Source organism: Macrobrachium rosenbergii, chromosome 53 (assembly GCF_040412425.1).
Source record: "Macrobrachium rosenbergii isolate ZJJX-2024 chromosome 53, ASM4041242v1, whole genome shotgun sequence".
Classification (NCBI taxonomy): Eukaryota; Metazoa; Arthropoda; class Malacostraca; order Decapoda; family Palaemonidae; genus Macrobrachium; species Macrobrachium rosenbergii.
This window is the reverse complement of record NC_089793.1, coordinates 2,424,195-2,445,323: the sequence shown is the minus strand read 5'-3', so window position 1 is coordinate 2,445,323 and position 21,129 is coordinate 2,424,195. Positions and strand designations below refer to the sequence as shown.

General features: G+C 37.9%; 1 protein-coding gene across 2 annotated transcripts in view; it reads left to right on the top strand.

Annotated features, from left to right (window-relative positions):
- LOC136834206 (uncharacterized) overlaps positions 1 to 21,129 on the top strand; it is a 287,957-nt gene that overhangs the window by 261,973 nt on the left and 4,855 nt on the right. The window contains exons 4-8 of one of the 2 annotated variants that reach the window (XM_067096496.1): positions 16,164 to 16,874; positions 17,279 to 17,449; positions 18,778 to 19,030; positions 19,586 to 19,705; positions 20,551 to 20,661. In XM_067096496.1, the coding sequence (XP_066952597.1) occupies positions 16,176 to 16,874; positions 17,279 to 17,449; positions 18,778 to 19,030; positions 19,586 to 19,705; positions 20,551 to 20,661 (1,354 nt within the window). In that variant the 5' untranslated portion in view covers positions 16,164 to 16,175. The remainder of the gene's footprint in view (positions 1 to 16,163; positions 16,875 to 17,278; positions 17,450 to 18,777; positions 19,031 to 19,585; positions 19,706 to 20,550; positions 20,662 to 21,129) is intronic. The other variant, XM_067096497.1, reaches the window with a different exon arrangement.

Genomic DNA, 21,129 nt, shown 5'->3' with positions numbered 1-21,129 from the left:
CCGGTGATACAACTTCGCGTACCCAGCGATTTTGACTTCATTTTGCAGCCAGGCGAGCGTTCGTCATCATCCCTCTCGTGCTTGTGCTTGAGGCCCGTTCACCCTGGGGTGGGAAGGGTAGCATTAGGCGTATGTGATGCGGGTGTTAGTGCATTGGTTTGTGTGTGTGTGTGTGTGTGATATTTTTTAGCTGAAAATGGAAACCAGCTCAGAATTATCTAAAGACCTCATGTAAACACTGTAAAAACTTATACCTACTTAAGTGCCTAGGAAAATTATGAATGATCTTGTTTTGAATTTTGATATATAGTTATTGTTCCGTGCAGTATATTTACAGTGTTTCTACCCCGACGATATATGGTTATTGTTCCATGCAGTATATTTACGGTATTTCTGCCCCGACGATTGTGCAATAAGGAAAACTTGTTGAATGATGTCATATCACAATTTTACAGCTGCGACGGGAATTGAAAGTTCACGCTACACGTTTTAGGGGTTGAAGTTCAAGACTGCTGCAGAAATATTTGGGTTGCTGGCTGACCTTGCCTCAGGTACGAGGTTGCTGTGATGACGAGGAGACGACGTCTCTCTCTCTCTCTCTCTCTCTCTCTCTCTCTCTCTCTCTCTCTGTTGAGAAGACTTAGTCTGTCTCCTTGGTAGACAGAGGTATTCAGATATCGAAATGTAATGTACTTGTCAGTAATAATAATAATAATAATAATATAATATAATAATAATAATAATAATAATAATCCTAGGCCCCTAGAACAAAAAGTGATAATAATGTTTTGTGGAGTTTCATTTTTAGTAGTCATTGTAGGAGCTGGAAAGTGCGTGTGGCAGTTGCCAACGCTAGACATTGTTCGTCCCTTAAGCCTCCTGAGCCCTTATTTGAATCTCTCTCTCTCTCTCTTCTCTCTCTCTCTCTCTCTCTCTCTCTCTCTCTCTCTGTGTTATTTCCTTTCCATCCACTCTCAACCCGGGTTATCGGTGGAGCTGGCAGGTTATTAAGGAATTTTCCGCTATAACTGAGAGGCTTAAAATCAAGGCAAGATTGGAGATTTGGGAGGGAGGAAAAGTCTAAAGTCAACATTTGGACGGCCGGAAATAGAGAGAGAGAGAGAGAGAGAGAGAGAGAGAGAGAGAGAGAGAGAGAGAGAGAGAGAGAGAGACTGGCGGTGGAGGAACGGGTTCGGGATAGGAAGAAAAAGAGAGGTAACTTTTTTCGTTCCGAGTACTTTAATATAAATTTCTTTTTCCCTTTTTTTTTTTTTTTTTTTTTTTTTTTTTTTTTTTAAAGGGTTTGGCCGGTGGGCGACTTTGCCATTCACGGTTCGGATTTTGGCCTGATTATTGTCGAGGGACTAAAACCTAGTTATTATAGTCAGAATCATTTGCTGTCGATTTAAGTGACTATATTTTTATCTCTTGAACGGACTTTGCAATTTAATTGAGTAACTTGTAAGGCTTACTCGATTTTACTTAGCCATCAGTTCCTGATGATTTCTTTATGACTCGTTGGAGTGGCGAATTGAAGAGGATCTTGTAAATAATGCTGAGAAAGTTGCGAGAGACAGAAATCGTTCTCGTGGTACGTTCGACTTATCGACATTGCTCAGCTCTGTCTGTCTGTCTGTCTGTCCGTCACAGGGGAAATGTATCATGTATCTCGGGAACTGGTGTAAGCCTAAGTCTTTGCTGCGTGATACCTTGCCGTGTCAGACTAGCTCAGGTGTTTTTGGCAGGTGTTAATGCAGGTGTTCTGTGTCTGTGTAGTTTAGCTGCAGCGTTTGCTCTTTTCCCTTTCTCTGGCTTCGTAATTTTGCTCATGAAAGAATATAAGTAGCCAGGTAGAGAAATTGTAAATTGTTTCTTTTTCACTCTGGTAATCGAAATTGGCTTGCGGCGTCCCTGAAGGTGTAAATGGGCAGTTACCACGCCCTCAGCCTGTATTTATGAAACGGCTTAATTGGTGGGAATAGAAACATTGGTTCGCCAGTAACTGGATCCAGAGTATGTGTAATTATTATTGCCGTCATGGTTCTTTAACCGCTCCCTGTACTCGGTGGCATTGACGGGTTGCATAAGCCCTTGTCAGTTGAATATCTTTGATGCATCTAGAACGCTGAGGTTCTTCTTACGTTTTTAAGAATTTCACCACTGCGGTGTGTTCAGAAGTTGTTTATCGTACATTCATGAATCTGAGATGAGAAGATCGGTCTTAAGTTCGAAAACTGTTTAGGTAGAAGAGAACCAGCTGGTTAAGACGGAAGGAAAGCAAATAGTTGTTTTCAAAGGTGATCCTTTATAACTTCACCAGACGTTCACTGGATTCCTGGTCTGTGTGGGGTAACGGATACACGATGGCAGAAATTTTCATCAAAACACAGCATTCCTACTGATTGTAGCACTAGTGTAAGAAGTTTAGTTCAGTTGTAACCTTAATTTAACGAGAACGGAAAACAAGAGTTATGAAACATTCATGCCTTTTCAACTTCACATAACATCGAATGGTTCTGTGTACAGATCAAAGTGTTTAGGATTCATGTAACCTTTATTTATTTATATATTTTGTAAGAGCAACGCTCTTTTTTTTTGTCATATATCAAAGCTTCTGCCATTATGTCGTTGTTTCCCAGACAAGAAAGCATCTTAGCTACTACGATTAATTGAAGGTTTGGTCCAGATTCAACTCTTTCGTTTCCCATGAATTGGTGTCAAGAGTATAACTCAGGATGTGTGGTTCGCAGCGTTTTGCTGGCTACAACACACTCAGGTGGTAAAACATGTGTACTTATAATTTGGAGGTTGGAGTCTGGGCGATTTGTAAAACTTAGCTGAAGTAAGTTTTAAGCTCGGTTGGTAGATATGTGTTAATGTTACTAAGTGTTGCATCCAAGTAGTTTTGATCAAAGAAGATATATAACAATTAGGATTAATCATTAGGTTTGCATCGTGTTTTCTCTGGAGCAAATACTCTAGATTTAAAGACTGGGAAGGTGGTATTCTGCACAATTTGGGAACCGGGACAAAGTTGCAATTTCATTTGAAATTGAGGGTGAAAGCGCTGGATGTATGAATTAATGCTTGAAAGAGACAAAAGGTTATGATCACCTGGAAACGTACATAGGCTAAACAGATTTTGATTTTAGTGACGAGTTTATTAAGCCTTTGCCGAAAGGTGTTTTATCAATAAATAGTCATATCATTTTAAGAGTATAAGAACTGTGAAAAACACGACATTCCTCCTTTGTCCTGATTCGTAAAATGCGCCCAACATTGTGATTAAATTTATTTTCCTGTTCGAAATCGCACATAGTGTATATATACATTATGCCGAAAATACAAACAAAAATGCATAAATTCAGTATCTCTCTCTCTCTCTCTCTCTCTCTCTCTCTCTCTCTCTCTCTCTCTCTCTCTCTCTCTCTCGCAAAGAAGAGTATTACGTCGTTACAGTTACTCAAATTCCTTTGTTCAATTTATAGGATGTTTCTTCCAGAGTTAAACTTCAAGTTTTATAGTATTTTCATTGTTTGGCGCTTAGTCCCTTGTAAGTTCCAGGTAAATCCAGAATGCACTGATTATCCAAACATCAAAGATATTCTTGGAAAACACCGCCTTCTGCAGTCTCTATTGACTGATAGAAAATTGCGCCTCATTGCTGCAGTAATTGTGATCAAAATGTTTTGGGGGAGGTGGGCGGGTGTGGGACGTCTGGGTTATTAATAGACCGCGTTTAACTTTAAATTTGAACCTGCGATCTTGCATTTAAAGATAATTCGTGTTAAGCCGAGATCCTTTGCAACCAGTTCCTGTATTATTATTCGTGTTATTTTTCATAATCAGTTCACGTTTTTCATTACATTCAGTTTGTCATGCTATTGTGTGGAGTTAATCACGACACTCAGGTGTCGTCGTTTAACTGATTTTATTTCCGATGTTGTGTTGCTTAAGTGGAGTGGTTATTTTGGTATCGAACCTTGATAGTTCGGGTAATGGTAAGAACATTATTCCTAGTACATTATTGTTCGAACGTTTATAAAAAAAATGTTTTTCTCGTATTAATCTTAGAGGAGTTTATTGTCCGTATGAATGTGTGGGTGTGTTTATGCGTGTATAAGAGAGAGAGAGAGAGAGAGAGAGAGAACATTAATTATAGCTTAAGTTCAACAATGTTCAATCCACCCTTAAAAGTTGGATGTGCTTTTAACTTTCTGAACATGGGTACGAACCGCAGAACCGAATAAAGGTATAGGTTAAAGGTACACATCTCTCTCTCTCTCTCTCTCTCTCTCTCTCTCTCTCTCTCTCTCTCTCTCACACACACACACACACACACACACACACACACACACACACACACACACACACACAAATTATCCTGGTAGCGGACCGAAGGTGTAGTCTAAGCATTAGAAATGAATAAAAAGTGTTGTAAACCATTCATCCCTTCAGAATAATAAATTGCAGTCATAATTACAGGCATAGAAACCTCCCCCCCACAAATTATACCCTATTTAACCTAACTGACATTTCTCGAAATGAAAGTCATTGCGGTATTTGAAAGTCAGAGTGACATATCTCCCGTGATATTTTCGCCGAACAGAGCAAACAGAGCAGTGCTCTGCTCTGTTCCCTGACATTTTTGTGCGTGCATTAGCGATGCATTTTCAATTTAAGGGTCGGATTATCCGTGGTAATGCATCATCCTGCGTGAGCTTTGTGGTGCATTTGTCTGCAAAAGAGGGGCATTTTGTGGTCCATGTGAATTTGGTCGTTGTATATTCGGCAGTTGTTGTATAGTATCAAAGTAATATTTTAGTGGCGTGGGAACGGGAACGATCTCAGGGCTAATTAAGTCGAGGCGAACTCTTATCTAAGTTAGGCATAGTCGTTTGAGAACTAGGTCTGGCTTTGATCTGTAGCGAATTTAGTAAATTAATATGAGATGCAGTGAGACCAATGCAGGAGTGAATTGAGGCCTATATCAGAATGAATTTTATAGTGAGGTCAGGTATGACCACGGGAATGAATTATAGAACTCATTAATTTCCGGTAAAGTGTAACTTATTAAACGGTGATTTATATTGATGGTAAAACTGACAGAGGAGTTGAATTGAGATTGAAACAGATTTAAACCATATTAATGATATAATTGAATTGAAATAAAGAAGAGTCAGTAAAAGAGTGAAAAGTAGGACAAATTGAGCATTGTTTTAAACTAATCTATACTAAAGCAAGGCAAAGCCATAAGAGAAGCAAGATTACACCCAGAAATAGGTTTCTACTGAAGAAAGTAGATGACGGCAGTAGAACCCAGGTTCCATCCCTTCCACCAGTTCGCATTCAACACTTGTGCTGACGAATCATACACACACACTCACACACGCACACACAGATGTGCCCGTAGGCGTTGCTGGGGGTCAGTTGTGATAATAATTGTGCCAGCGAAAGGTGTGAATGTGGAGAGGCCCTCGGCGTCGAGAAGAGAGCTTTTCCTGTTCAAGTACGTCACGGAGTCGAAAGCTCTATTGCAATGCTCGTCTTTCCTCAAGGAGCCGCAGCTGGTGGCTCATCTCATCAGTCGAGTGCTTTTTTTTTTTTTTTTTTTTTTTTGGTGTGCTTTCAAGGGCGAGCAGCACCCAGGCAAGCACACCACGGTGGTTTAAGTGCCAGCATGCATTCTTAATTGGCGTTGGTTTCTGAAGGTGGAATATTAAAACCAACGTGACCGTCATTTTACGTGTTCCTTTTTTTTTTTTTTTTTTTTTTTTTTTTTTGGCCAGCGTGTATTTATGGTCGGTTTGTAGAACTTGGTTTCGTGTCTTGCTTATTTCACTTTGTACAATTTCTACCTTGGTGTTCGAATGATTACGGGCAAAATTAGATAATACATAATACTATATAATATATATATATATATATATATATATATATATATATATATATATATATATATATATATATATATATATGTGTGAGTGTAATATATTCTGTAAGTACATTCATACCTTTCATAGGTAAAAATGGGCCCACCTTCGTATGTTCACCATTTTGTTATCGAATGGATGTCCTCTGTAATGTTATCCACTAAATTTCCTCCATGTCTCATTACAAAATGCAAAACTAAGTGGTTCGCTTCGCAGGCTCCCCGTTGGTAACTGTCATGACTGCCATCGCCAAAAGTATAATACATAACACTTGTGGAGTTTGATATTCGGACAGGCATCAGGTTTCTGTCGATCGTGTAACTTACTTTCTTCTAGTTTTTTTTACGAATAAACTGAAGTCTTCACCTTTTAATGAAGTTCATACAAATGTTTTTCTGTTTTAATCCTATTATTTTTGTTCTTCATTTCTGTACCCAGTTTTTTTTTTTTTTTTTTTTTTTTTTTTTTTTTTAGAAATTGGTTGGAATTATTTTCTCGAATGTTTATGCTGTTCACATGTGTATTTCGTTTTCATGGAGAGAGAGAGAGAGAGAGAGAGAGAGAGAGAGAGAGAGAGAGAGAGAGAGAGAGAGAGAGAGAGAGAGAGAGCGAGCTTGTCCAGCAACAATGTTTTCCCTGTTCGCCAAGCATTAATATTCCGTATGAATTTTTCTGTGAATTTGTATTAAAAAAATCATAATCGAATTCGTCTCATGAATTGAATTATAAATGGAACAAGATCTTTTTGACGGGACATTGCTCCATTTGCCAACGGAAGATATACGTATTTTCGTCGTGAAAGAGTTGAGGCTTTGAGCTGTACATACATACATACATACATACAAACATGTATATAATTATATACGTATATGGTTGTATGTATGTATTACACAGTATATTACACACCAGTACGCTCTTGTATATTTCATTGACATTCTCGTTGTGTACATTGTGTGTGTGTACATATATATATATATATATATATATATATATATATATATATATATATATATATATATATATATATATATATATGTATATATATATATATATATATATATATATATATAAAAATCTTCTGATAATATAAATCAAATTATTGACAATTATGTTTAATTGGCTGAACACTGAACAGAAGAGTAAGAAGGCTGTTCGAGTTCGTATGCCATGCATCTAGTATGAGAACTGGTCGTTGTGTAAGTTGCCACGAATGGAATGTCTTGTCAAGTAGGAAAGTAATATGTGATAGCAATTGAAAGAATAGATATAATGTTGGATAAGCAGTGTGGACTCGAATTCGCTTGGTAGTGACTTGGACGGATTTAGACGTCTGAAAATCACATGTTAGCTGACAAATGCGGCAATTTTTGGTGGGCAAATGAAGTAATTTTTTTTTTTTTTTTTTTTTTTTTGTGTGGTGTGGGGGGCGGGCTGGGGTTCATAACTTTCACACATAAGTATTAAGTGTGACTGAAAAGTCTGGAAAGTAGATGTTTTGCCCGTGTACTAAAGACGAAGATACGTGAAGCTGTATCCTCTTTTGTTCCTTGGGAACCCTTAAATACTTCTCTCCAATCCACAAACTAAAACTAGTGTATGCACATGTGCGCAGTGCACGGTCTGGGGTCGCTGTTATAGCGGCACCATCTCGTTTATTATCCAGCTCAGGTGAGCCCAGCTTACCTTGTAAATCAGTCCACGTTTTTACTGGTGGAACCGAAACTTGAAACTTTCAAGCGGTGATGACCAGCAGCAATTCAAAGCACCAGATTGACCTTTGCCATTCATGGTGGACTGTGAGCTCGAAATGATTTCTGTTTAATATTCGAATATCTGCAAGCTCACTCGTGCGTAAAATGGAGTTATTTGTCCCTGTAACTGGAAATTGATCGCGGTTCTTCAAATTACGGTAGTGCTGATCGCAACAGCCACTTTTGTGGTATTGTTCAGTGTAAACATTGAAGAAGAGATAAAACACATTTGTTGTTTGTTTGTTTTCTTTGGTTTGATCCTTTCTGCCGGCGTTTTTTATGTTATAGTGGTGTTGAAACGCAACGCGCGTTCATATTGTTACCTTTAAGCTTTGTGTTTTTTTTTTTTTTTGTCTTTTCAGTAGTGTTTCAATACTCTGTATTTAGTATTTCCAAGTATTTTCAGTGGTATAATATCTATTCAGTGTAGGAGTCTTTTTCTGTATTTTCCGTATTTTGTATTTTCAATATTATTTTCAATCACTTTCAGTATTATGATATAACATTTTCAATATTACATCATAAGGGTTTTTATCTGTATTTTCAATATTTTTTCAGCACTGTATTTTTAATATTGTTTTCAATTATCTTCATTATTATAATATAACATTTTAAATATTAAATTATAACGGTTTTTTTTATTGTATTTTCAATATTATTTCAGCACTCACTATTTTCAGTATTGAAATATGAAATTTTCAATATTATATTATAAGAGTTTTCTGTATTCCACATTTCCAATATTATTTTCAGGTATTTTTCAATATTATAATGTAGCATTTTCAATATTATATCATAAGGACTTTGCCCACCGAATATAATTGCACATACCAACCGACGCCAACCACTCCCCCCCACAAGAGCAGACCATTATACCATTATTTTGGGGGTCCTTAATCTTCCACTCTCGACTTGTTATTATAATCTTGACGGACATCGCTGGCAGAAACGTTCCTCATGAAATGCAGATGGCTAAAGCGACAATCTTGGGTGTTATTAAATTCCTGCAAGGTCATTTTTTTTTTCTGAAACTCGCGGGGAATTTAAGAAATGGGGTTGGTGGGGTTAAGACAAAAAAAGGATTTTAAAGGTCATTCAACATACTGGCAGGTTTACGAGTTCGGTATGACGTAGTGAAATGTCTTCAGATTCCCCCGATCATTCTGTCATGCACCTGTTCTCTCTCTCTCTCTCTCTCTCTCTCTCTCTCTCTCTCTCTCTCTCTCTCTCTCTCTCTCTCTCTCTCTCTCATTATTCTTTCATTCTTGTAAACGGCATTTTTAAGTTGACAGAGTAAGTAAACTCAAACGATTCTTTTACGTAAGATTTTTTTTTAAGTAATCGCGTGTACGAACATAAGTAATTACACATTTTTAATAGTTTATAGTTTTATTCCTGCTCTCTTTAAATAATATATACTAGGTATATTAACCAAGTATATATTATTTAAAGAGAGCAGGAATAAATTAACTGTTGTCATAGAGCACTTAGAAAAGACATCCGTTTTCTTAATTAATTCGCAGAATTTTTTTTTTTATCCTGTGGACACAGGATGGATATCAACGTCCGCGTAAAATGCTTTGGATGCCAGCCTAAAATATTGAACGCATTCCTTTCCTTTGTTCTCTCTCTCTCTCTCTCTCTCTCTCTCTCTCTCTCTCTCTCTCTCTCTCTCTCTCTCTCTCTCTCTCCTTTATACACTGCATTTGTTTCTAAACAGGCTGACTTGTGTGTGTGTATATATATATATATATATATATATATATATATATATATATATATATATATATATATATATATATATATATATATATATCGGAGTTGGTGTACGACTCACATTAAATTTAATGTATGTATATGTACATACGGCTTCAGATAAGTGAGCATATATTCTGCTATCTAGATATACGTTTTTTTATGTTTATATGTGAGCTGTATGTGTTTAGATTTGTGCATAAAACTAATTGCGGATATATTAACACTCATATTTGCGTGTGTCTGTGTACGATTATATTTGCGTGCAGTGAATGTTTGTATACGTACATCTACACGTTAAAATTTTCCTGACGGAAGGTGAAAGGTAAATCTGAAACAACCGGTGAATTTGCATTTTACTGGAATCTTACGCTGCGCGTTATTTTTGCCTTTTTTTCCAATACTGAACAATGTCGAAGTATTATATTTAATTCCACCCATCCCCGTCTCTCTCTAAGGTTCGAATTTTAAGTAATTTTACCCTCTGAATATCGTGAAGAATTGTAAGCTGACTGTAGACACTAAATTATAACCTCCCCCCCTCTCTCTCTTTCTCCCTCTCTCTCCCCCCATTTATCACAAAGGCACGGTATATTAATTTTTTAAAGATACTTCTGATATAATTAAATTCTCTCTCTCTCTCTCCATTTATCACAAAGGCACGTATATTAATTTTTTAAAGATACTTCTGATATAATTAAATTTCTCTCTCTCTCTCTCTCTCTCATCCGTAGTAGGAGATTCAATTTGGATTTTGAAATTTTACCAAAGTGGCCCGGGAGCTTTAATTATTAAAGGGCGGTTAAATTCAGCGCCGGAAGATAACAGTTGAACCCCACTTAGAATTTGGTTGATTAATTTAAGGGTCTGGTCGTTGAAATCTTTTAGAACGGAAGAGTGTCCTAATTAACAATTGTTATTTTTCTTGCACAGAGAACGGGGCCTGTCGGCTAGTGATGGTAGGCCTAATTAATTCTGGACTGGAATTCACACCCTGTAAACATTGTGTGTAAATAACTGATCTCCTCTTTCTGCATTTCACATTACCTTACTCTTGCTTCTTTCGAATGAACACCATATTCTTTGGAAGCTTGAATAAGATTCATTTCCTGTACAATAATAATAATAATAAGCATAATATTCTCTGTTACCTGTAGTGATATAATTACCATTTCCAGACACTTGCGTTCAATTTGGATGGAGAGAGCTGCTTAATGGAAATTGCCAAATTAAGCTTCGAATTGGAAATTCAACTTGAAGTGGATAATGGAAATCTTCAAGACTGAATCGGTTAATGGAAGTCATTTTTTAAGGTGTTCCATTAGCAGAAATCTTAAGAATTCACGCAGATCTGACCTCCTTCTCTCCCTCTCTGCCTTATATGTTAAGAATTCATACAGATCTATCTCTCAATATTTGAAGAATTCACACAGATCTGAACGTCCCCTCTCTCTGTCTCTCATATCTTAAGAATTCATACAGATATATCAATATATGAAGAATTCACACAGTTCAGAACGCCTTCTCTCTCTCTCTCTCTCTCTCTTTCTGTCTCTCATATATTAAGAATTCATGCAGATCTGCCTCTCAATATCGTAAGAATTCACACAGATTTGAACGCCTTCACTCTCTCTCACATACACACACTGATATCTTAAGAATTCACACAGATCTGTCTCTCTCAGTATCTTATGAATTCACGCAGATCTGAATGCCATCTCTCTCTCTCTCTCTCTCCACCTCAGGAAGTAATATAGAACTCGCTGCAACAAATTTTATTGTCATTCTCTCGACCAGCATTTCCTCATTTCTAATATCCGAGTCTATAGAAAATAAAACCTGATGTCCCCCGCAGTTCCCGGAGAGACAGAGGCTGGATTGGGGAGAGAGAGAGAGAGAGAGAGAGAGAGAAAAAAAAAGAGACACAATCTAATTCTGGCGAACTTGGGGAGAAAAATAACCAATTGGCAGAAGTGAGATTTGTTTTGTCTTCGTCGAGGAAAAGAAGATTGAATTAGAGTACCCCTCTGTCTTTGTTGTTTGGCCTTTTTTTTTTTTATTGTAACTGCAGATTTTCTTTTTGCCAGTCTTTCTTCATTAGCGTCTGAGTAAATCTTCCTTCTCGTTTTAGACAGTTTGGTGCCCAGGTAACTGCTGTATGTTAGTTCATGAAAATTTGATAAGTTTGTGTCCGCATTAGTAACATCGAATCGAGTGGGAATATTTTTGCATGAGTCACATATGACATCTCAGAAATGGGAACTTTTCTGAGGATCCAAAAGTGTATTTTAGAAGCTGAAACGTCATCGACCAAGGGGGAAAATCATTACTGGTATTTTTTCTTATAATACCAGAGCTTAATTCTGGGCTATTTTCGTCGTAATAAAAATATTCATGCTTCGCAGAGATTTAGAATTGTGGAATTTTTTGGTCAAATTGTGATAAACAGCTTAAGTTATCATTCACTTCATTGACGTTATATTCTTTTCTCATTTATTTCACCAAAAATACGAATGTTCGTATCCAGTAGAGGTTAAATTAAGATTTTCCTTTGAAACAATTAAAACAGAGAGGTGGCGACTTCAGAGGTAACGTATTAACCTTTCCCCTTCACGTTTTGTCATCCATTAGTCGTTTCCTACTCTATTAAATAGATAGTCTTGTGATTTTGTGATGCCAGTTACCGAATTAATTGAATTTTACATTACTGTCGTGTGCCGCATACTGGGGTACGACGTTGGCGGAATTGGCCGTCGGAAAATGTATTGAATTTTACGCGTTCATCACGCATAAATTCACTCAGTCACGTCACTCTTTAATTTAAATGGCTAGGTAAAATCTATATTGCTTGGCACACGTATGTCGATGTTACTTGAAATATATAGATTTAAGACTTTTCTTTTTTAAGAAAATCTCTCTCTCTCTCTCTCTTTCTCTCTCACTCTCTCATATGCCACGTAAGACGAAGTCATTTGCTCGTCCCCTTGTAAGTACAGCCAGATTTTTTTTTTTTTTTGCTCATTGTATGACTACTCTGTACGAACTATAAAATAAAAAGGGGAAAACTTTCCTAGTCTTGTTATTGTCATTAGTAAAAAATTTTACCCAAACGTAACTTTGTTGACATAATCTGATCGACTTGCATCGAAACCTGTCATTCTAGTGATTGGACATGATCTGCGTTCGTGGTCACTTACCATGAAAGCTGTTCTGTATTTTTTTTTTTTTCTTGGTTATTCCACGAATTGCAGTTCGACTTGGCTGAGAACCCTCTTCGACAGCGACGTCTATTGGTGATTTTTGTTTTTGGTTCCCCCTGAAATTTGATAAAGTTGACAGCCACCGAAAACAGGAAGAAATTCAACCACCACCCTGTGCGGTTGTCGGTTCCCCATACGCCGAAGAATTTGTTTTAGGGGAGTGCGAGTCGCAGAGGGGCTCAAAAATTGAGAGGATTGGTTTCGTTGAGAGCAGGTCCTTTTATACAGCTGATAGTGTTGGCAGGTGAACTTGTGAACTCCATAACGTAAGCTCCATTTTGATGCCTAATGCAATTGAAATTCTGCCATAACATTTTTTTCTGACATGCTTTTCTCGACTTACACCCTCTGAAATTTATCCGACTGTTTTAATACATGTTATATTTGTAAAATATGGAGTAGCTTAATGCTTCCGTGGGATTTTACAGGATGCTGAAATAAAACTTTTATCTGGTTAGAAGAAATTATAAGTATTATATGCAAGGTTTTAAATTCAACACAGTTAGTCAATAATTGACTCGTGTTGGTCGCATTTCTATAATTTCTAGTACGATAAACAGAACACTAACTCTGCCTTACATCGCACAAGATGGAATAATTTCCACGCACTCGAAACTTAAAATATGTTTTATATATTTAGTTTTTTGTTATTTTTTAAAATTAGTCCTATAAATTTGATATAGGTCATTGCCAGTTTTGGTAGACATCAACCTCATTTGCACGAAAAACCTCTTTATTTCTTAGTTAGACCCCATTGCATATGCAATTCGTCCTTTTCAGCCTGCTCTCCGAATCCATTAAACACCCTCCCACCCCAACTCCTCACCCTCACCCCTGCCCCACCCTTTGTAACTGGAATTTAGTCATAAGAGTTTAAACAACTTTGCAAAACTCGTGCTTTCTCTCTAAATAACATTTGTTTCGTTGCTGGCAGTCGAGTCGAGTTTTACGATGCTAATGGTATATGAATTTTAATCGGAAAACTTATTCTTTCTTGTCATGTCAGAAGTTCCACTGAATAATTAGGGGATGAGAATAGCTTTCTTTCCTCGTCTTACCCGTTGCCGCTGTGGGTTGGCATATTAGGAGCACTTGATTTGGGGTCCTTAAGCATACTTTTGAATTTGGTTGTATCAGTACAGTATATAATTTATATCTTTTGGAAACATACAATAAAAGATCTTGCAGTAAAGGCAGATATTAATTTCAAGAAGTGTACTTTTGGAAAGAAGAGATTAAAAACCAGTTACTGCATTAATTTACTTGAGTGTTTATTTATCAACAAAGTTCTTATTGAGATGTATGGTTAAAACAGTGTTTAACTGTTCTAAGAGGGAAACTCAACAATTTCTTATTGAAGAGCCCATGCTGTCATAAGGCCTGGCCAGTGTACTCTACAACAACAGTGGATAATAAGTGTTATGGTTCCAAGTAAACGCTTGATAATAGAAGTGCTACATAGTAAGTTGCCCTAGGAACCATAACGTAGAGAGCACAGAACAAATAACAATTTCGAGTTCCTGGACGTCTTCGTCAATTATTAATGGTCATATATACATCAAAATCGAACTTCCTGTGCCCTCTGTATCCAATTCAAACATGTCCTTGGATGGGAAAGTCTCCATTCTTCATGTCGACCATCCAGATTTTATAGCGGTCTGTCGTGGGGTCGTTGAGTATGAAGCTAAATTTACCCTCTGATAAAAAAAAAAAAAAAATATGTCTCCTGTCGGATCATTGAGGGAAGTTCGTGACGCCGACAGACTCGCGTCGCCTAAACCGCTCCCCACCTTCTTTTCCATCCAACGACCGGTATAGATCTTATTCCCTTCGAACCCCCTTAATTCTCTGTCTCATACCCTTTGGCTGCTCTCTCTCTCTCTCTCTCTCTTGAATATTCTTTCGCACACGACAATTCTGTGCGTCATCCCCTTGTGTCTCTCGTTTTTGTAACCAATCTGCCCTTCCCTCTAACTTTTCTAAACTACAACCATGAAAATCATTGTTACTGTGCTACAGACTTTCACAGAACGTATGATTGATACCTGTTTTCTTCAATTGATTTCCCATTTTGGCGACCATGCTGTTTTATTGGTGACTTCATCACCATTCCTCACAGAATTAATTTCTTGAGTGCACGCACCCTATGCATTCCATATTTATGAAGAAATTTCAGTATCGAATTAACATTTTGCGTAGTAGGCATGTTACTACTTTCGAGAAGAGTTTGTTTATTTATACCATATAGTGTATTTGATCATCATCCATGAGTCACTGAGTCCATCTCTTTAAACTTGCTGCAACTTATATTGCATAGGATATTTTTTCCGGGGCAAAACTTGTGTGTGTGTGTGTGTGTGTGTATGTGTGTGTGTGTGTTATACTGCAATTTCTTATTGTTTGGTTTATGGCTGAAAATACAATTTATGAGAGATGAAACGTACATAATTTCTTTTTTAAATTCCAAGTGTATAATAAAAGGCTCCGAGTATACGTTGGGTGTTGTAATGGGGGAAGTGAAAGACAAAGGCGTGCGTGCGATCTCGCGCGCGCCCACATGCATGCATATCGTGCAGTAAGCCTAGGTCAGTGGCCCCTCCAATGTTGGTTTCTTCCTCCAGCGCCAACACCCCGCCCCCCCACCAACCACCACCACCTGTTCCTCCTGAAAGGTTTTGGGGGAGAATTCCGAACACTTTTTGCCCTTTCCGAATTGTTTGGGTACTTTTCGTGTATACACGGATTTGCGTGCGGGCCAGCCCTTCCCTCTCTCGGCCCACCTTTTTACCTTTGATGTAATTTCATGGTTCGTTCAAGCCTTCGGTGTCGCTTCGTCTTGTCGTTCCTTGTGTGTGCGTTCGATTGTTACTTGCGTCTGGCAAATTGTTCCGTTGTCTGGTCAAGTGTTCCTTGCCTGTGGTAGACCAGGGAGATGAAAAGTAGTTGTCTCGCGTAAAATTAGACGAGTATTGTTCCTCTCAGTGAAAAACAGACCGTAATAATATCGATTCTGACAGCATTTCAAGGAGAGGAAGACGATGAAAGCTTCTGTGGTATTCTCAGTCGTATACCTTTTTGTGCCGGTAGATCTTTTGGGTTGTATAGATCGGCCCATTGAGGAGAATTGGGCTGCGTTTTCACTACGTGTGCATCGACCAATTCACAGTCGTATATTTGCTTTCATGGCTATAGTCACGTTCTTATATGACTTCATATGTTGCTTGTCATTGTCTTGTATGTCTTTGGCTGCCAGTACGTAATGGAAATAACTCTGGTGATTTTTATTATAATTTTGCTTTCCGCCATAAGTGTGCAGTTCTGTAAGATGTTCAAAGCTTTTCATTTATTTATTACCTATTCATGTAGTTGTGTTTTATTGTGAAAACGAACCTAATATTTTGCACCACTATTTATAGAATTCCTTAATTGGAGAGATTTTCTTAACCATTTTCTTTTGTTTCCAGGCTGACTAGAGGATGTTAGTGGAGAATTCGGGCGGAGGCGGCGGTGGTGGTGGAGGGGGTGGAGGCAGCGACGGAAAATCCACCAGCAGCACCGGCACTGCCTCCAAGTCCGGAGGCGGAGTGTCCAAGATGGGTGGTGGCGGTGGTGGAGGAGGAGGAGGAGGGGGAGGAGGAGGCCGGCCCACGTCAACCCCCAGCAGTAGAAACACCGGTACAAATGGGACGACGTCTCCATCATCATCATCTTCCTCCGGAAGGACTGCCAACGGCACCTCGTCCTCTGTGTCGTCCTCCTCAGGAAGGACCACCAACGGGACGTCGACCCCAACGCGAGCCACAACCAACGGCGTCTCCACTACTCCGGGTCGCGGCAGCGCCAATACGAACGGCACTTCCCTCAACCGACCCAGCAGCCATTACACGCCTTCAAGGAGCGGGGGCGTCGTGAACGGCAGCTCTACGCCCCGCAACATGAACGGCACTCCGAGCCGAGGGCCAGTGACGCCCATCAGGACGACGTCTGCCACTCACACCAACAGGAGCACTACCAGCAGCAGCAGCGGCGGAGGGAGCAAGACCGCCACGCCCACCAAAAGCGCCTCTTCCGATCTGGACAATCAGCTGAGTTACACGCCGCCCCACGTGCTCATCAGGTCCATTTCCTCCCTCTCCCAGCATTCGCTTCGGCCATCCACGCCGGAAATTGATCAGGTAACGCTACCGTTTTGATTAGTTATCCCTCTAGTCTTTCTTCCAATAGGATAGAGACCATTAGTTAATTTGTAAACATTAAGGTTATCTTGATACAAAAAATTCATTTCAAACTTGTAGGTCAGTTCGAAAATGAAGAATTGTGAGGTCACCTCAGGAACTGATACTAGGATAGTTATTGATATCTAGTTTACAAAAGAAGAATATTCAGTATTAAATACTGTTGACGTGACAAATCCTGAATATAATTTTTTGGTAATCATGTTGAAGTGTGTATGAATATTTTTATACCTGGATTGCGTATATAGAACTTTTGTGTATTTTAATAGCCTGTTTAGTTTTATCAGAATATTCTTTCGATTGTTCAGAGGCAGAATTCCACATTATCTTTTTTTTATTTACAGGAAGATGGAGTCGTTTCGGTACCAGCGTTGCGCAAGGGCGTTCTCCTGCAGGCGAGGGATCGTCTGTTCTCGAGGTGGAAAGAACGGTATTTTGTTCTGACGAGAGATTACCTGGCTTGCTTTCGGAGAGGGTCAACCAAGTATTCAGAGATGGGTTCCTTTATATTCAAGGTAACTTAACGTTTCCTAGAGTCTTTCCCCTACAAAGTTTTGTGATTTGAAAATCCTTTTCTAAGAAAGTTTAGAATGTATGTGTGGTTAGTGGAAATAATTGAAAGTAATATTAGGGAATTAAGGATTATAAATATAAGAACTGAGCGGGATTCTACATGCACCACATAAATGGATGGGCACATTTTAGAAATGGCTTTCATTTCCTGGCATATGGGGGCACTAAGAATCTCCTGATTCATAATTACTAAGGATAAATGGTTAAATTAATGACACGGAATTGGAACCTAGGAACCATGAATCAAATTGTTATGATAGATCAGGTAGAAAATGAATATAAAAGATATGGAATGGACATCTTAGCTGTTTGTGAATCACTGTGTAAATGAATGAGAAGAGAAAGATTGGAAGGAACTGATAGCAATGGTAGAGGATTAGGCATGGTCTTAACACCCCATGCAGAAAAGGCACTGACTAACTGGAGATTAGTGAGCATAGAGTACTGCTGGCAAGATGTAAATCAAAGTGCAATATGAATACAGAAACAAAAGATTAATTTTATATAGAACTGCAGAATGCTATAGATAAATACCAAGAAGATATTTAAATTGTTTTCGTGATATAAAAGCCCTTGTTGGTAGGAACCAGGAAGGTATGGAGGCTTTAATGGGCAAGGAAGGCCCGTTATAGAGACTGCAAACGAGAACAAGGTGCAATTTATTTTTTGATGGGAGGTTCTTTTCCAGTGAAAGAATATTTATCAATACATTTGGACTTCCCCAGTCATAGAAACCACATTGACCACAGGAGCAGATCCACATAACCCCATCACTAAATGCAGTGAACTTAGAACAATACTTACATTCAAAGTAATGTTTGTGATACATTAGTCCAGTTGTCAAACAACATATAAAAAGTATCGGAAACAAATCCTTGCAATAAATTTTGCCAGAATCTTAACATTTCAGAGTATCTGATTTCAAGGAGCTGCAATATATTAAATAAAATCTTATACACTTATATATTATTCCTTATTAAAAGCAGACCCTTCATGCTAGCCCTATTAGAGTTAAGAAAATTATCATGGTCGTTTAGTTAAAAAATTTATAGTTTTCTGTTTAGACCTTTTCTAGCCAACATAAAACATTAAAATCTAAATAAATAAAATTTAAACAATGGATTTCACATTGAGAGGAAATTTATTTTTTTTTTTAATATTTAACTCCTTTTCAATTAACTGTTTTTTCATAGTGCTGTCTTAAGCTTCCTTCATTATTATGATTATATTAGGGGAATATTGAGGAATTTATGCCATTTGTGCCTTGCAGGTAAACCTGGCCAGTGTAGAGACAGTTGAATGGCAAGATCGGCGGGGCGGTCCAGCTTTGGCTCTCTCCTTGCCAAGAGAGGGCAGAGTGCTATTAAGGGCAAAGTCAGGCTTAGATCAGTGGTATAGGCTTCTCCTGGAAGCCACCAACTCTTCCCGCCTGCGACGTAATGCCCTTCGCCGTGGTACTTCCACAACGCACCTCAATCATACCACCAACAACAATCTAGATACAACCCCTCCAGCAAAATCAGGTAAGAGACATAACTTTCGCTTACATCTTTCTCTAATGGGCGCTGTGGAATATAAGGGTTTCCAGTTAAAAGGGAGATTATATTTTCTGATCCTTATGCCTGTTGCATTCTTGGTTAGGGTAACATCTATACTATGGATATGCATGTTGTAAGCTGTACATATTTCCTGTATGTTCTATTCTTGTCATTTGATCCATTTTCAATTACTTTCCAATACTGGAACCAGAGTAAAAGAGTTTAGCTAGAAAAGTGAAAACAGATCACATAAGATTGTTGAATTTGCTCAGTATGTCACCTGTTGTTTGATTGACTTGTCGTTGGAAATGATGAATCAGTTTCCTGTCAAAATCATATTTTAGAAAATTAGATGGGATAGAGATTACACATGTACTATGAATTCACAGTAACTTTGATGAGAGGGATGTGATATACAGTATATTAATTAATTTAATAAATTTTATTGTCTGTGGTTTACTGTGCGTACTAGTGTATTTTTACTGAAAGGTACTTTAAGTTTTATTAGCATAGTGCCTAATAAACCTTGTTACTCAACAGGAGGGTTGCAATACAGTTTAAGTGGATCTACACCAGAAATTACAAGGCTTTTTGAATCAGTTTGTGATGACTCCCCTGGTGGAAGTTCTCGGGTTGTCACACGTCACCATAGATTCTCCTGTAAGCCTTTTTTTCCAGTGAGATTCATAGCATAGTAGTAGCAGTAAATAATATTAAGACTTCAAGTAAATGTAGTTAGATTAGTGTGTGTAGTTTTATAGTACAGTACTTTATTTCAGCAACCCTAATTCACTTTTATTTTATTTTGTTGCTCTTTCCAAATAGAGCATAGTTTAAAAGTAACATCACCATGCTCGAATGAAAAAAGTTTGTACTTACATTAATTGCCCTAGATAACAAAAATAAATAAACTTAAAATGCTGTGTAATAAGCATAAAATCTCTAGCATTAAGTGTATTTAAATTTCTTTCACGAATATAAAGCTATGATAATCTGCTAACCTTCTAAACCGTATTCCTTTTTTATTGTAATTTTTTTTTCTCTATTCTCTTAACTGTTGGAGTGGTTTTTCAGTCTTACTTACTTTGTCTTATAGCTTAATCCTTACAAGCCTTGACTTCATACCATCATTCTTTTGCAGCATCCAAGTATTGGTTGAAGGAACCTTCTTTCCAAATGAGAAAGAAACCTTATGTAACTTTCTTATTTTGTAGAAATACTTTAGTTTTCTTATTTTAATTTTACTTGCTTGTACATTTTAGTATTTAGGAGATATATTGCTTGCATATTAAAGATGTAATTGCTTTTGATGTACATAAACTTCCGAACTGCAATCAGTATTGAGATATATGTACTGCAGATATAGTGCTGTTCTACATTATTATTGTTACATAAACTTCCAAACTGCAGCCAGTATTGAGATATATGTACTGCAGATATAGTGCTGTTCTACATTATTATTTTTATCTCGTGGAAAACATTTTTATAAGAAATTGTATTTACAGTATTGGCTGATGTGGACTTAGGATCATGTGACACTGATGTGGCCACACCACCTTCATCTGTGACTTCATCTAATAAGTTCAGTACCTCAACTTCGGCTTCAAACACCTCAGGTAATAATGGTTTTATTGTCATATAATTTTCTGATCCCAGGAGGTCAGTATCACACAATTTTTTTATAATGATTGCACTAAGGGTGATTTTTTGGTTGAAAGGTTTTGAATAGAATTTCATGTTAGTAAACCAATAGGTTAATACACCATTTCAGTTTAGTAATGTGTCCATTTCTGTGCAGTAACTTGTGAAAAGTGGTACTGTGGAATGTTAATGTGTGAAAGGCTGACGATTCTTAAGTGCTCGAAATTTTTTCCTCTCACTCCGGTTTGCTAGCTTTGGCTTGAAAAGGTGCAGTGGTGCTCACAGCCTTTTTCCCTGACAGATTTTGCATAGTGGTCTTGTCTTGCTGAGTGGATCAGTCATTGGTAATTCATTACACTTTTCTACTGCTCATTATCCTTTAAGGTCCCCATGGGAAAATTAAAGGACCCTGCAGCCAAGCCCTTGGTGGGGCCTATGCCATC